At 39.2% G+C, this 15257-nt stretch overlaps 1 protein-coding gene across 3 annotated transcripts in view; it reads right to left on the bottom strand.

The window, feature by feature from the left end:
- The window catches only part of atrnl1a (attractin-like 1a), a 250418-nt gene that overhangs the window by 116484 nt on the left and 118677 nt on the right, over positions 1-15257 (bottom strand). For all 3 annotated transcript variants that reach the window (XM_065959689.1, XM_029278333.2, XM_065959690.1), the window contains 2 exons: positions 14586-14664; positions 10552-10709 (listed from right to left, as the gene is read on the bottom strand). In XM_065959689.1, coding sequence (XP_065815761.1) covers positions 10552-10709; positions 14586-14664 — 237 coding nt within the window. The remainder of the gene's footprint in view (positions 1-10551; positions 10710-14585; positions 14665-15257) is intronic.

The raw sequence follows: 15257 nt of genomic DNA, 5'->3' as shown, positions 1-15257 counted from the left end.
ACAAAAAAAACAACAGCCACTGTATTCTCTTTGTGTAGAATATAATTGTTTTGAGTTTAAAGGTCAACGGTCTGTACAGGCAGAAAGTATATTTCTAATCTTGAAGCTAGACCTAAAGATACCACAAGAGAGATTAAGAGTGGGAAATTGGGGCTGAGAGAAGAGAGAGGTAAAAGATGAGAGGAACAGGAATGACGTCAAAAAGGACTCCAAGGACCCCTGTTCTGCAGTCCAGTCATTACTGAGGACCTACGGAGGCCCTCTGGGGACAAGCTCAAGAGCTGTGACAGCAGAGGGCTGCCTTTTATTTCCCTAACCCTGAACCGAGCGCTGCTTGTTAAAACCTGAAATGAAGGAAAGTGTCTGGCTAATCAATAGGGAGAAGAGGAACGAAAGAAGAGAAAGAGCAAGGGCAGAACGACACAGGTGAGAGAGAGAGAGATGAAAAGGGAAAGACAGGCAGAGGATGAGGATGAATAGAGGATTGTGAGATGATGAGAGGAGCAGGAGAGAGGATGACGCAGGGTGAAGATAAAGCTTCCGCTTCTCTCACTTGTATACTCTTCAAGGCTGCATGCTGAGCATAAACACTGAGTTAAAGGCAGGAGGACCAGCCTGAAAACATCTTCATCACTGGGAGATACTCACTCCTGACTACAACAGTTTACACCTTTGAACTCTGCAATAGAAATTGTCCTGCCAGTGCCTACATTTCCTATTTTTCTCTGTGTGATCTGATATTCCTTCAGAAGTATTGATTTTGCTTTGTATCCCTAGGACCTGCAGCCCACGCTTAAAGGTTATGTACAGTAAGTCGATAAGTGAAACTACAAGAGGAAAAAAATTGAAAAGTTTATTGGAGGAAGAAAATGTTCGAATCAGAATCAGTTTGCACACAAAAAAATTGATTTTGTGAGACACGCCATTCTAAATTAGAAGCGATATAATGCTTATTAAAGCTACATTCACAATAGTTGTACAGTTTATATGATGCTATTTTACTATCGTGATGTCATTTTTGTTCATTATTAACTTGCTGACTCTGAGTGTGGGCTTGTGCATGCATGGGTTAGAGAAAAAGTAAGGAGACAGGGAGGCGTGATTGGTTCATCAGATTGGTACCTCGTGGCAGACATTGGTCAAAGTTTTTACAGGCTTACAACTGCTACAGGTGACGGAGTTTCTTCCTTTCCTTTTTCAGAGCACGTGAATTGTTCATTTCTGTCAGGACCCTAAAGACAATTTCAACCAAAATCTGAAACAGTGTATCTAGAGAAAATGGCCAACCCTAACTTTAAATCATTTATGCCCAGATTTAACTGCCAGCAAGCTACTCTCCTTGTTCCAATGCAGTCTACTCTGTCTGAGTGCATCTCTAAGCTGGCTCGCCCACCACCAATAGTTTCATTTCCAAAAAAAGGACTCAACTGAAAATCAATGTAGAAACTTGTATGAGATTTAGAAGAGAGGATCTAAATAGGGAGGTAAAATGTGTTCTCTCTGAGTAGTTCTTTAGCTTGTTAGTGTTTTCTGTGTCACGCAGGTTTAAAATAGCATGTTAATATCAGCATGTTACATGTGAATTTCCCAGGGACTGAACTATGTTTACCACTCTTCCCCCATATTTACATATTCATGAGGACCTAATGACCAAAGTGAGGCTAGCCGAGTGCCGCCTCCACCTACATGTTATGCAAATGAGTGCAGCTCTGCTGTATGTGTGCACTTGTTAGGAGAGCCCACAGATGAAGCTTCTTTTAACGGGTGCTTAAGACCCATTTCTGCTTCAGTGTGCAGTTTGAACAACAGGAACAAATACCAGAGACAAGAACACAACATAATGTAATCCACAGTCAGGAAGTCAATCCACTTGTCACAGAGAAGTCCGATTTGCATTTGTTGCCCTGCATTTTTTTTCTGTTCTCTGTCTAATGTGTAGAGATGATCCTCCATGTTTCACTTAACAGTCACATTAGGTGTTACCATGCAGTGTTTTTCTTCACAGTATGTAGAGAAATTGTTTAGAAGACATGATCCAATGATTTAGGCTAATCACTTTTTTTTTATTATTTTGAGTATTGTACATTATTTTCTTTGTACATGATAATATTTTTATCTTTTATTTTTTTAACCAAACATACGGACCATAAAAACAGGAGGTGAATCATTGAATGGTTTAGTCTCAAAGGCGATCCAGCAGAGATGCTCCATAATTTGTAAGACTCACAGCACTGTCTGCAGCTCTGCATTCTGGATCACAATAAGATGAAGCTTTGTAATGTTTAAGATTAAAAAATAAATCTTTGGAAAGTCTCAGAAAGTAACCTTTCAGGTCCCTTTTTTATGCTCATGTGTGGTATTGCTCTAATGGAATAATATCAAAATATAATAACTGATTTCTATTAAAGTAAAATATCTCCATCAACGGGTAAAACAAAATATTATCAGTATGGAAGTATGAAACAAATTAATTCATTCAAATGTATCTTTATTTGATCTCTCTTTGGTCAATCAATTTTTAATTAGTCTGTCAATTTGTTTTGGAATTATCTATAATTTTTTTATTCTTTTATTTTTAGGGCCTTCTTGCCTTCGCTAGACAGGACAGCTGAAGAGAGATAGGAAGTGTCGGGAGGAGAGAGTAGGGCCGATGTTGGATTAGAACCCACAGCTGATAGCGATGAGGACTATACCCCCCGTACTTGTGGCCTTGGTTTAACAGCTAGGCTATCGGGAGCCCCACATCTATCAATGCTTGATTATAATTGTCCTCACACTAGAGTTGTCAGATGTTCTGAAATATAAACGGCTCAAATAGGCTCTGTAAAGCAGTGGTTCTCAACTGGTGGGTCGGAGCCCAAAAGTGGGTCGCAGGCCTGTTTTAAGTGGGTGTCTGAATGTATGCCTGGAATTAAAAAAAACTATGAAAAAGCCAATGCAGTGCTTTTTAAACATGTTAGCTTTGTTCCATTTTTTTATTATTTATGTTTAAACATTTCCATTTAGAATAAAGAAAAGAACAAAATGTTGTGGTTTCATCAACAGCCCACAAACATACAGGAGAGGGGAATCACATACAGTATATCATATACATAATCCCTTTTACAATACGTTTCAAAAGAGAGATGAAGACAGCAGACAAAAGGGGCAAACAAAGAATTGAATCGTCTCTCTCACCTGGATTGCCACGACACAGAAAGTATACAAATAAGTAAAGAATAATGGCAATGAGGGGGGCAAAGCTAAGTTCCATTTGTATTTATTTTTGCTAGGTTTTGTATCGCTTGAGGTCCAAACTGTACAATTTTTCATTGACTCAATCCGATTGGTTGAAAAGTATCCCAAAATTGGCTCCAAATTTTTATAAAGGGGTTGGTAGTGGGTCCTGAGGCTGGACCAGTCGAGAACCACTTCTCTAACTCTAAAGTAAAAAAAGTTTTCACATAGTAAGTTTACGTTTAAATTATTCAAGTTGATGTTTGCAGGGCAGTTTGAGGAGTTGGATATTATGTGAACAAAGTGTGTCGTTCTATTCAGACAGACTCCAGATACTGTTGCATCTCTTCAGTGGAGCTTTTTTTTTTTTTTTTTTTTTTTACTGTGAACAGTATTTTGTACGAGCAGAAAAGGGTTGCAAAATAAAATCCATCGCCTTGAGTGCAATCATTCAACAGCCATAAACTTAGGAGTCAAAGTTCACCCGAGTTAAGCGCAACGTAGAAGCTCTGCATGGATTTTCCTTTTCCTCTGAAAGCAAATCCATCCATCGCTCCAGTTCAATTGAAATGCAGCAATATTTGTATCGAAGTGTTGCTTTTATAAATGCTATTGTAACCATGCCTTACACTTCCTCTGTTCATACATGAGCAGACTCGTTTGTCCTCATGTTGTTGATGACTGCTGCTGATTTCCTGTCGGGTTAAATGGGCAGCACTCAGCTTTCCCTCTTCTCTTTCACCTCTATGAAACATAATAGTGTTCCAAAGAGATGGATCAGATACACCCTGATACGTGTGTGTGTGTGTGTGTGTGTGTGTGTGTGTGTGTGTGTGTGTGTGTGTGTGTGTGTGTGTGTGTGTGTGTGCGTGTGTGTGTTGGTTGGACAGATAACTGTTTCAATGTCTTTTTTATCCAATAAAGGACAATTTTCCCTGACATGATCAGAGAGTGTGTGAGTGTGTGAGTGTGTGTGTGTGTGTGTGTGTGTGTGTGTGTGTGTGTGTGTGTGTGTGTGTGTGTGTGTGTGTGTGTGTGTGCGCTTCTCTGATGTAACAGATTAGCACAGGCATACAGTTCAATCGTGGCAGACACGGAGCATAAACAAGTGACTAAGAGCTGAGCAGCAAATCAAATCAACCAACCAATCAAGCCAACACTGAGTTCCTCTACAACAGAATGTCGGCTCACCTCTGACAGGGCGCTTTTAATCAGCCGGCCTATAGGCTGTGATGATGCATGGAGGGAAGACGAGAGGTAGTCAAAGGAAGAAGACAAATGGAGGTGGACACAAAAAGAAATGTTTGTCGCTTGACAAAGATTAAAAATTAGGAATTAGACTAATTAAGTACTTTTTTGAAAGGAAATTGTGTTAAGTTCAGTGCTGTCGATTTGGCTAAAGTGTCTTTGAAGCATCTAAAAAAGTAAGAACACAGTTGATCTTAAAGTCATAAGAGTCCTCCTTTGTTCAGATAACATTTTCAGCTAAAAATAGATTTTAAATTAGAAACAGTTCTGCTCACAAAGTTATACAACTTCAGGCTAATTCAACATTTAGTTAGAGATTAGGGGAAACTGGGACATGTTTGCAAAGTCTTTGTTGGCTCAATCAATAACAGATGTTTTCTTTTTTCTTATTAGCTTTTATTTATTGGAAATTTAATTGACTTTAAACAGAATGAAGCAAACTAAAGTCGGAGCTCTGGAAAGTAAAGATGCAAAACAAATACAACTGTCTAATTATATGATTCAGCTATGTCTACACAGTGTCCTGTTATTGAAGTGACAGCTAAAGAGATCCTGATTATCATAGGTGGTGTAACTAACTCCTACATCCATTTAGACCCAGAACACTCTGGTTTGTGTCGTGTCATGATGGTGAGTGCAGGAGGGCAAAAACCAAAAGGTGCAAGGTCAGCGTGACAGAACCAATCAAAATCTGTTCCAGCAGAACGGACCATCTCAACACCTCGCTGTGCCTTAAAACCAGCCCTGAGCTCCAGCTGACGTCAGGACGCCGCCAGGGAAACACTCAGCGCTCACATCAGTGTGTGTGTGAGTGGTCCTGGGTTTCTACCTTTCTAAGGACAAACTTCAGTTTTAGACCTGTCAGTTGAGGACATTTTGCATTTTTTACCCGTTTGCTCCAAAATATAAATGCTGTGTGCCTCGTCTGAATGCATTTTAAGGGATTTAAATACTGTGATTCCAATTATATTACCTTAATGGACTTTTACCAAATTGTATGCAAAAAAGACAAGAACTGCTAGTTTCACCTCGATGCATGTTTAAGTAACTTTAAGCAATGTTTGTTTAACCAGCAACTGCACATCATATCCTGTATACTAGCCTATATTATGAATTGGCTTTGAAGCCCTTAAGTTCACTATGTTTTAACAAGTACGACAATAATCAGTTACCGTTTAGTAAATAAAAGGTAAAAGTTTTCCCATATACCCAGTTTTTTAATTAAGCTTTGATTCCTGTCCACTATGGTCCACATGACTAGTATGAGCATTTACTAACTTGTCTGAACATTTTTTAGGGTTTTGTTCAGTATGAGCCTCTAAACATTCATGCTTTTAGTTTGAAAAAAAGGCAAGTGGTGTGATTTACTAAGCTCCCACATAGAGTACTACATTGAGTGTCCATTCCAACAAATTACACGTTTCGATGGTGTGTGCCTTGTGAGTGATCAACCGAGAAAACTGTGTAAAAGCTAACAGGAGCAAAGATCATGGAGGTGGTAGTATTTAAATTAGGCTTTAGCGTGTTTTACTTGTTGTCATGGAGAGTTTAGATGGAAAGCTGAATGACTGCAAGTGCAAAATGAAATTCAGTCAGATGTAATTAGAAGTATCAGTGGAAGAGGCGAGAAAACATTTTAGAGTTACAGCAAAGAAATCTGAATATTACAAAAAGAAACACGGTAGAGGAGAGTATAAGTGGGAAAATCAACAGATGACATTAAAATAAAGAAATGGAATTAAAAGAAAATTATACTTTGCCTTTTATTCCACTAAACATGCAAAGTTGACATTACGTGTGGGTTACATGAAAATGTATCTTTTGGATTTTGGGGTTTGACATGACAAAAATAAGACTTTGAGGATGGCAGTGACTCTTAATGTAAATGTCACTGAATTAGCAAAAAAATAAGGACTCCTCCTCTGGGGACCATGAATATTCACAGGAAACTTCACAAACCTCGAGCCATAGGAAGTCAAAGACAAATGTTGATCTAAAGGCAGGCAGTACAAAAAAAGTTCAGCGGGTCATTAAAATAATTTAAAAAAATGTATCTCCCCTAGGGAGTAATGAATAACAATTTGACATTTCCTGACATCAGGACAGTAGGTTTAGGGATGTTTTGCTCTGAGGTTTTTTTTTGTTCTCCATCTTTTCATCTCTCTTTGTCCTTCACGTCTGAATGTGTGTAATTATGTGCATGCAGATGCTAACTGGTGTGCGCCCTTGTGTGTGTTTGTGCAGGTCTATTAAATCAAATATATCCGACCGGGTCATTACCAATTCTCCGGACAATTTCTCATCCTCGCCCTGCTCTGGCGTCGGAAGCCACCAAGGTCACAGGACGGGACGCAGAGTGCTTCTCGTGTTACGCACGGCCACATCAGACATGTCGGTGAGATAGGCCTCATCACTGTAATTATCATATCAGCTTTCCCAGCAGATATATGGAGCTCTGATAATGTAGCATTAATGGGAAAAGCATATGAGGGGAGGGATCGATGGACAAATGACCTATAATGACGTGTAGGACACTGGACAATCCACACAAACAATTATCAACACCTAGGCGGGACATTGGACGTTGGGATGAATTTTATCGGATTGTTAGCTTCGACAAAGATGGAAAGAAACTTGAAAATAATTCAGCTTTCATTCATCCATTTTTAACAATCCTCAACTTATTTTTTTATAAAAGGATAACTGATTTTCGTGTTAAAGGTCCATCATCGTGCACCCCATGTACAGAGTCTGATGAGAGTCCTTGAAGCAGCTCCTTTCAATCCTGTGATACTTACTTTATCATTTACAAGAATCAAAACATCTAAATAGATGCTAAATAGCTACTGCTTTGTGTAATATATGTTATTACACAAAGCAGTAGTTATTTATTGCACATTTTTGGCTTGTTAAGTTGATGAATGGAAGAAATTAGAGAAGACAACAAAGCCGTGGTCGCAGATCACAAGCCAGCCACAGACTTTAGAGCGCACACTGAGAACCTTCCTCAGTGCTGCCTGTCTGAACACACCAGCTGGTAAACTGAAAGGAAACAGGCAGCACTTTAGGATGCTTTTTCATGCTTTATGAAACCTGTATCACTTTTGTAGTTGGTTTTTAAATGTATTAATAATCCCTACAGTACTTTGTGGTCGTTTTTTGGTTTAAGTAACGTTGTCTATTTCACCTTCAATAGTCTCTCCGGCTTTGAGGGATCGTTTAATGTCTGCAAGTTCAGTTCTTGTCTTTTATTTTGACCTGGATGCAACATAACAGCTAAGCTATCTTTCTCGTTTTCCATCCATCCATCCTCTGCTACATGTCTTTATCTTTCTGCAGACCTGCTCTCTTTCTCCTTCAATCTGTCTGTTAGACACTCTCCGTTCTCTCCACACTGGACATGTTGACTGTTCGGTACTCCCAACATCATTTAACCAGTCAGTCTGTCTTCACTCTCTCCTAATTCCTCCATTCTGTCACTTCCTGACTCCATCCATCAGCACTCAGCCCGCACCCTGCATGACAGTCATCCTAAAATATCACCGCTAAAAGTCTACTTCAATTTAATGGATCATAAGGCCCGAGCGTGAATATTTAGTGTGTGTGTGGCTGCCGCCTGGAGATTTAATCCAGTGCTGCATAATTGATGGAGAGACATTGGAAAACTCACAGATCATTAAATGTGATAGCAGATTTGCCAAACTCTTCTCAGTATAGTTTATGCTCAGCGTCCTGTCAGGACTGTGTGTCGTGCAGAGAGACAGCTCCTGAATAACCTCCTGAGGTGACGATGATGCTACAAACCATTGTACTTCACCTTGTTTATCTAAACATCTGGACTGACATAATGGATAGCTTCAGCATAATGGCTGTAGATCTTATGTTTATATTTATTCTGTTAGCCTGTTAGTTTGTGTAGATAAGTGACCATGGCTCAGAGTTTAGTGTGGGTAATTATTCATAATCTAAGCAGTTTGATCCCCACCTCCTGCCATCCACATGTTCAAAAGACCCCTCATTTCTGCAGAAGTTAAGACCCCGCAGCCTGGGTTGAAGAATTTGAAAGTAGTTTAAAGCATACTGTATGTTTGAATCAGAATTTTTTTCCGTGGACGGCATTTCTTTTTAGCCTACACACTATGGTGTTTCAAAAGCCAAGGGTCAGCTCGGTGAGTTATGTTAAGTTATGTTGCAGAGCGATATTGTATGCAGGAGGAGCAGGAGCAGTCTGTATAGGAGGAGCAGATGGAGTAAACACACACAGTGATCAAAGGGATAAAATCTTCACTGCACCTCTCTGCCAAAATGCTTTGTGCTTGGGCTTTAATGCATACACAAAACTCCTTAAAACTACTAGTACGTTTTGTACAGATATATGTACAGAGGCAAACGATCAACTTTTTCACCATGACTCAACCCAGAATTTTTCCTGCCAGCTCCCTGGTAAAATGTCCGTGTGTAGTCGGGGTGAGCCGATGTGTGAAATGTATCACGAGTGGGCAGGTATGTTGATGACAGTTATGTTGTAAGTATGTTCTTCACTCATTTGCTGATACTTTCAACATCATTATGAACAGTCATAATAGCATTGGACTTGATCTTTCTTTCCTGAAGTTGTTTTCTCACTTGTCTGTATTTTGCTCGTTCCTCAAACACCTGAGCGGTAACGGACAACAGACAACAGCACCCTCAACCCCACCCCGTCCTAAAGCTACACTACAGAACACGCATGTTAGGAAATTTCAAGGGCAGTCTGTCAGGAAACGTTCAAGAAATTTCAAAGAAAAACCTCTAGAAGTTTTCAGGAGTGCATAAGTGAAAAAAATTTGATTGACAACATTTTTAAAGCACAAAAATGACAGATTAAATGAAGCCATTTACCATCACAAGCCTCTTATTAAACAGTCCAACCCATCATCCAATGTGTAAAGTGTGCATTTCAAATGTATGCATTTCTTTATGATTTAGATTTCATTTGAATTACATTTAATTGAAATTCCTTCACTAAAATCTACCTTACTGATCAATAAGACGCAAAATTTTGTTCAGGTACTGTGCACCTTGTTGAAGTTAAACACTTAAACAAACTAAATATCACAGCCAAGATGACTATTTGTTGTATTCATATCTCTTCTTGGAAAGAAGTTCACAATATTCCCTCAGCGGTCACAGGATTCATTCATCTGACAATGAGTGAATTTATGCCATGGTGCTGCTAAATTGGAAACAAAACATTTGTCTGCATTTATTGTGAAAAATATCAAAGCTGAACATGACATGCATCATGTCTTGTGTTCTTTACCAATACTTAAATTAGTCCCACAGGCATAACACAAATTGAAGGCACAAGTTTCAGTGTGAAAACTTTCCCAACACGAGTTATACAAACACATTTTTTTCTTAAAGGTCTGGTTAAGTTGGATGGTCGAACTCAGTCGTGGCCTCTTTTCCTGCTAATCAAACCTGGCAGGGCTGAATTTGTCACTGACTTCAGGACAAGTAACAACACCACTGATTCCACTATCATCATGACCTGCATCATCTTCATCTTCATCATGTCCCAAATCAGCAGCAGACTTCTCTCTGTGTGGCTGCACACTGAAGCCATTAAACTGAATAAGAAGCCCCCCCCGAGCACATGAAGTATCTGTGTCTGGAACTCGTTGAGGCTGAATGTGGGCCTTTCAGAGCAGTTTAATTTGCTATTCATTGTTTTACTTTTCAAGTATTAGGTTTTGGATATTTGCGGCCTGTAGCACTGAGAACAATTTAGTGGATGAACTGGGTAAACCAATTGCTTAACCAGTAACAGAACCAGCTTCTAAATATGAGAGTTTACTACTTTTCCCCAATTTATGACGATCATTTTAAACCTTTGTGGGAGTGATTTAAGCAAACTGTGTCAGGTACTTTGAGCTTGTGATGGGCATTTTTTTATTGCTCCATTGAACAGTGATGATCAATAATGACTAGATGAACCAGTAATGCTGATAGATCTTTTGTCTGTTCACTGATCCCGTTTTCTTAATTATCTTCTCCTAAACAAAATGCATTCATCTTCCCCTCCCCCCCCCCCCGAGCTCTCACCTGGATCTTGATTGGCCAGCTGAAGTTGGTCACATAGACGTAGAAGGTGATGTTGTGGTGGAGTCTGAAGTTGAACTTTTCACAGGAGAAACTGTCCCGGTGCTCCTTGATGTTGGTCCTCGCTATGATGGGCATCTCTTCACCTGAGATGGTGCCGGCTGGGAGAGAGAGAGAGAGAGAGAGAGAAGATTAAGAAAACACTAGTAGAACTATTTGAAGAAATGAAGTACAAAACAAGATTTTTACAGACTGTAGTACAACAAGTCAAGCTATGAACTATTTCCAAAGTATTTCATAAGCACCTCAAAGTGTTCAGTTTCTCTCATAAACAGTAAATGAACAAACAGTGATTAGTTGACGGTGTTAAAGACAAACTGTTAAATTTACAACAGCAGCTCTTGGCGAGCTGTGTTCATTGAGTTCAATGAGAAATGTCATCAAAAGTCATGGCTGTATATTTTAATGGGTATGAAAGGGACACGCTGTTTTAAAATGTATTAAGCCTGTCTGAATGTGAGTACAGCGGAACACATGACATGAGAGTTAATCTTGATGTTTTTAATGAATGAGACCCGGCTTTGTGTATTCTAGCAATTTCACGGCTGGTACCAGCACTCTGACTCTTTCCTAACCTCAAACGAGCTTTCTCATCTCGGTTGTTCTGATTAAATTATTAGAAATGTTGGCCAAGAGGTCATAGAAAACTTTGTCCATTTGGACCAGTGTTCTCCATGGAGCCATAGTGTACCTGCTGTTGCACAGTATGGGAAGAGGGGGGGGGGGGGATGGAATTATTTTTTTTAACTGATGATGCAGGTTATTCATTATTCTATCATTTTGGCTCTATATTATTCACTACCTTATTAAAATACCTTTACACAAAATACTTTAAAAAGCATTTTTAACTCAAGCTATAACCCCTCACCACACTCACATAGTTTCCCCAAATTCTGTTTCACATTCCCTGTATGTGACTGCTTTGACTTTCTTCATAAGCACAATTTATTAATTATTAATAAAGTTGTCTAAAAATTACAAATTGTGTATGGTTTCATCTCATCCACAGTTCACTTGTCGTAAAAAGTATGAGAGCGTTGATGGAGGAGGCTTGTTGTGATGCAGCTTGTGAAAACCACCAACGCTAACTTTGTAACATTTATGAATGACGTCAACATGAACTAGCTGTGCTTAGAAAACAACGACATCAGCAGGAAGTGAAAAGGAGGGTCCTACAACAATCTGAGCATTTACAGGAGGTACATTATGTGACTGCTTCTCTCTAAAGCATTTGGGACTGTAAGAGCAAACTGGTACAGGAGAAGAAAAGTGAGCGGTGTCTGAAAATAACAATAATTATAAACTGTGGCTGCTACATGTCGGTCTCTATGTGGGCAGCACCACTTTTACATTTTATTAACAGACCTGTTGCACAATCACTGGGACTAACTGGAGAGTAAAAGTGACAGATTTAGGCTTGAAACAACAAAAGGCACAGTGTCAGTAAGACTAGAATAAAATCAAATGGGATTAATAAAAATGAGAGGACAGTTTTGTCTCCTCTCCCAGCTCTTGAAATGCATCAGGCGATCAGCAAGAGAAAACAATCTAGGACTTTGCAGCACAATGACAGCCAGACAGAGTGACCCGTCATCCGAGCTGCTTCCAGTCTGAGCATCCTTATAAAAGTGGTAAGCGAGCAGGTTGAAAACAGTCACCAATTTTTAAATGTCAAGGCGTGCCTTTCATCTGAAGCAGGTAAATTATTTTCCTGACACCTCGCAATAATTCAGGGCGAGCTTGTAAATTCCTCTTGGCGCTGAAGCGGTCTGATTTCAGTATCCTTCAGCGCATTATCAGCACTTCTGTGTTAATAGCCGAGTTTTTCAGACGCGATGAATAAAATATTTCCTCCTCCTGCTTTATCAGGGGCCATTAAACACTCTGTTATAGTCTGCACACAATCACAGACACACACACACATACACACACTAACACACACAAGGCCCAGAGTCCCACACTGGAGACGCTCAGGGCCCCCAGACACTGCGAGTGTGAAAGCAGAGTGCTTTTATCTTAATTGAAATCAGGAGGGAAAATGTATAAAATGCCCTAATGCCAAAATTCAAAATAGCTTCTGTAGTGTTTTCATGGAGGGAGAAACCCCGCGAGGTAAGCGTGAAGGAGATCTGACCGTTTTACTTAAGGACACTTGGACGACAATAAAAGACACTGACAGTGGGATATCATTACAGACAGACAGCTCAATGACGGAGCTTAAGAGACGGACTACACATCGTCAAATTCTATTCTAAATCACAGCTCACTTTCGGTTACTTAAGGCAATACTGAAATGTCAGAGAAAGGTCTTCTTATCCAGATTAATCTTTGAAGAAAACATTGATTTCCTTTTTTTTTAAGATGGATTATACGTTCCTTATTTAATTACTTTGACAGAATTTAAGGCTTAAAGGTTTCATGTTAATCAGTATACATTATGGAATGAATGAGGACATCTTTTTAAGTTTACACATATTGACATTTAAAATGCATTAATGTGTCTAGTTTTTATGTATTCATGTTGATTAGACATCTGCTCAGGGTGATGGTGAGCTGTACAAGAACTTGGACCTGTTATATTTCTCTGCATCATTGCAAGTAACATTTGTTGCTTCTGCTAACCTATGAAGTTTAAGTTTATATCCAAGTCTTTCTAACAGAATGAAAGTGGAATGATTGGGACAGTGGATAGTATTGTAAATTGACGTATTGGAAGACAATGACCCTGAAAACAAAAATGTAGAGCAATAATCAACTTCAGGGACATAATATCACAGAACATAATCTCTCTGTCGCTCCAGTGTTTCTCAGCAGAGCATGATTCTCATTGGACACTTCAGCTGAATGAATAGGAGCTCAGGTAGAATGAGGGGTTTTTGTCAACTGATCAGTCATAGATTGCATACGTTTCTCTCAAACAGATTAACAGAAAATTCATTAATCACATGTAATACAATATCATCCAGTCCCGGCTTAGATATCAGGATGATGAGAATGATATGGTATGAGGTCTAAGTGATCTTAACCTTCGATCCTGATCAACAAAAATCTAGTCAGTCAAAACTTTAGTCGAAGCAGACATTTCGTTTTTCCTCATGCCGTTCCAGACATATCTCTTTCACTGCAGGTTGGGTCTGGATTGTAATGTGGGAAGTGTTCTGTTTTCCTGTTTTGCATTTCGAATATTTATAGTCTGAGTAATCCTGACCATGCTCACGTCTCAGTGTTCCCTGAAAGGAAAAACAGTCTGCACAGAGAGCAGAAGGAGTCACAAGACAATCTGCCATAATGACTTTCCCGCTTCCATTTGCAGGATTTCTGAAGCAGTTTATTATCTCTGGAAGCAAATAACTGCACCCAAGAGCAGATTATGATTCATTCTTGATCAGAAATGTCAACTGGTGCCACAAATCGGCTCCGACTCCTTATCGCAAAAAGCTTATCAGAGTTTAAATTTCCCAACATCCTCTAATGCATCAGACGATCATTCCAACTTCCATTAAACAAACAAGCACTTCAAAAGTTGTTTTCTACTCCCCTTGAAGACAGAACAGACAAATCTTTAGTTCTTACTTTTTACATACTGCATCATGAGGTTGTTAGTTTGGCAAACTGAAGATCTGTAAATGCAAAAAAATAACAAGAAAATCCTTTATTCATTTTGCCACTAAATTAAGGCAGAATGAAGCCTCTGTATTACTTTCCGAACAGAAAGCAAAAGTGTAGTTACTGGCGAATTTCACTTTGCTTTTGATTTGGACACATGATCCCTTCTGAAGTTGCTTACCGGACTGTGAACAATGCAGGACACAGAAAATAAATTATTAAATGGAAGCTGATTATTTCTCAACACTACATCAGAGAGCCTGAAAAATTCAATTATTAAGCAATAATTCAAAGGAAAAAGCCTTCAAGGCATTGTCTCAGACTCTTCATTTTTTTGACAATGAGCATAAATACGTTAACATGTTCTGTACCTGTAGAGCTGAAGGACCAGGTGATGTTGAGGTTGAAGTTGTTTGAGGCATTGATGGACATGTCAAGGTTCTTGTTGGCCTACAGAAAAAAAAAAGAAACAGGAAAGCTGGATTACTGAGCTGGAGGTAAGAAGCAACACAAATTCCTGTTTCTTTTGTTTCATGGTTTATCGTTTACTCCAACTTGATTTTGCACTTCTTATTGGCCATCGTACATAGTTTTACTTCTTGTCCTCCAGGCCTTGCTGTGCTGTTGCCCCCCGGCAGTGTACATTTATGAAGCACAACAAGAGAAAAAGTGTTGAACTTTGGCTGCCTCCTACGCCTCAACCTGCGTCGATGAATTTCAATCTGTTGGCCTCTTTATGAGTCGTTCAATTGATTTTGTGAATTTGTCTGCAATGCTGCCTTGAAATTCTACTTGGAGCTGTAACTGCACCTTAAGGCACTCGGAGAGAAAATCAGGTCTGATAAAAGTCAAGAATATAGATGTCTCTAGTTTTAAAAAGCAGCTTCACAAAGTACGAGGAGAAATATTCTACAGATTATTTTAAAAACTAATTTGATGCAGAGTGATCAGATTGTCTGTTTGATATGATGTAACTGCTAAGTTTTCACAGGTCATCACCATGCCTCCCTTCTGATTTTACTCACTGTCAATCACCCAAAACA

This window comes from Labrus bergylta, chromosome 10, assembly GCF_963930695.1.
Source record: "Labrus bergylta chromosome 10, fLabBer1.1, whole genome shotgun sequence".
NCBI classification, from domain to species: Eukaryota; Metazoa; Chordata; class Actinopteri; order Labriformes; family Labridae; genus Labrus; species Labrus bergylta.
This window is presented reverse-complemented; position numbering and strand designations above follow the sequence as displayed.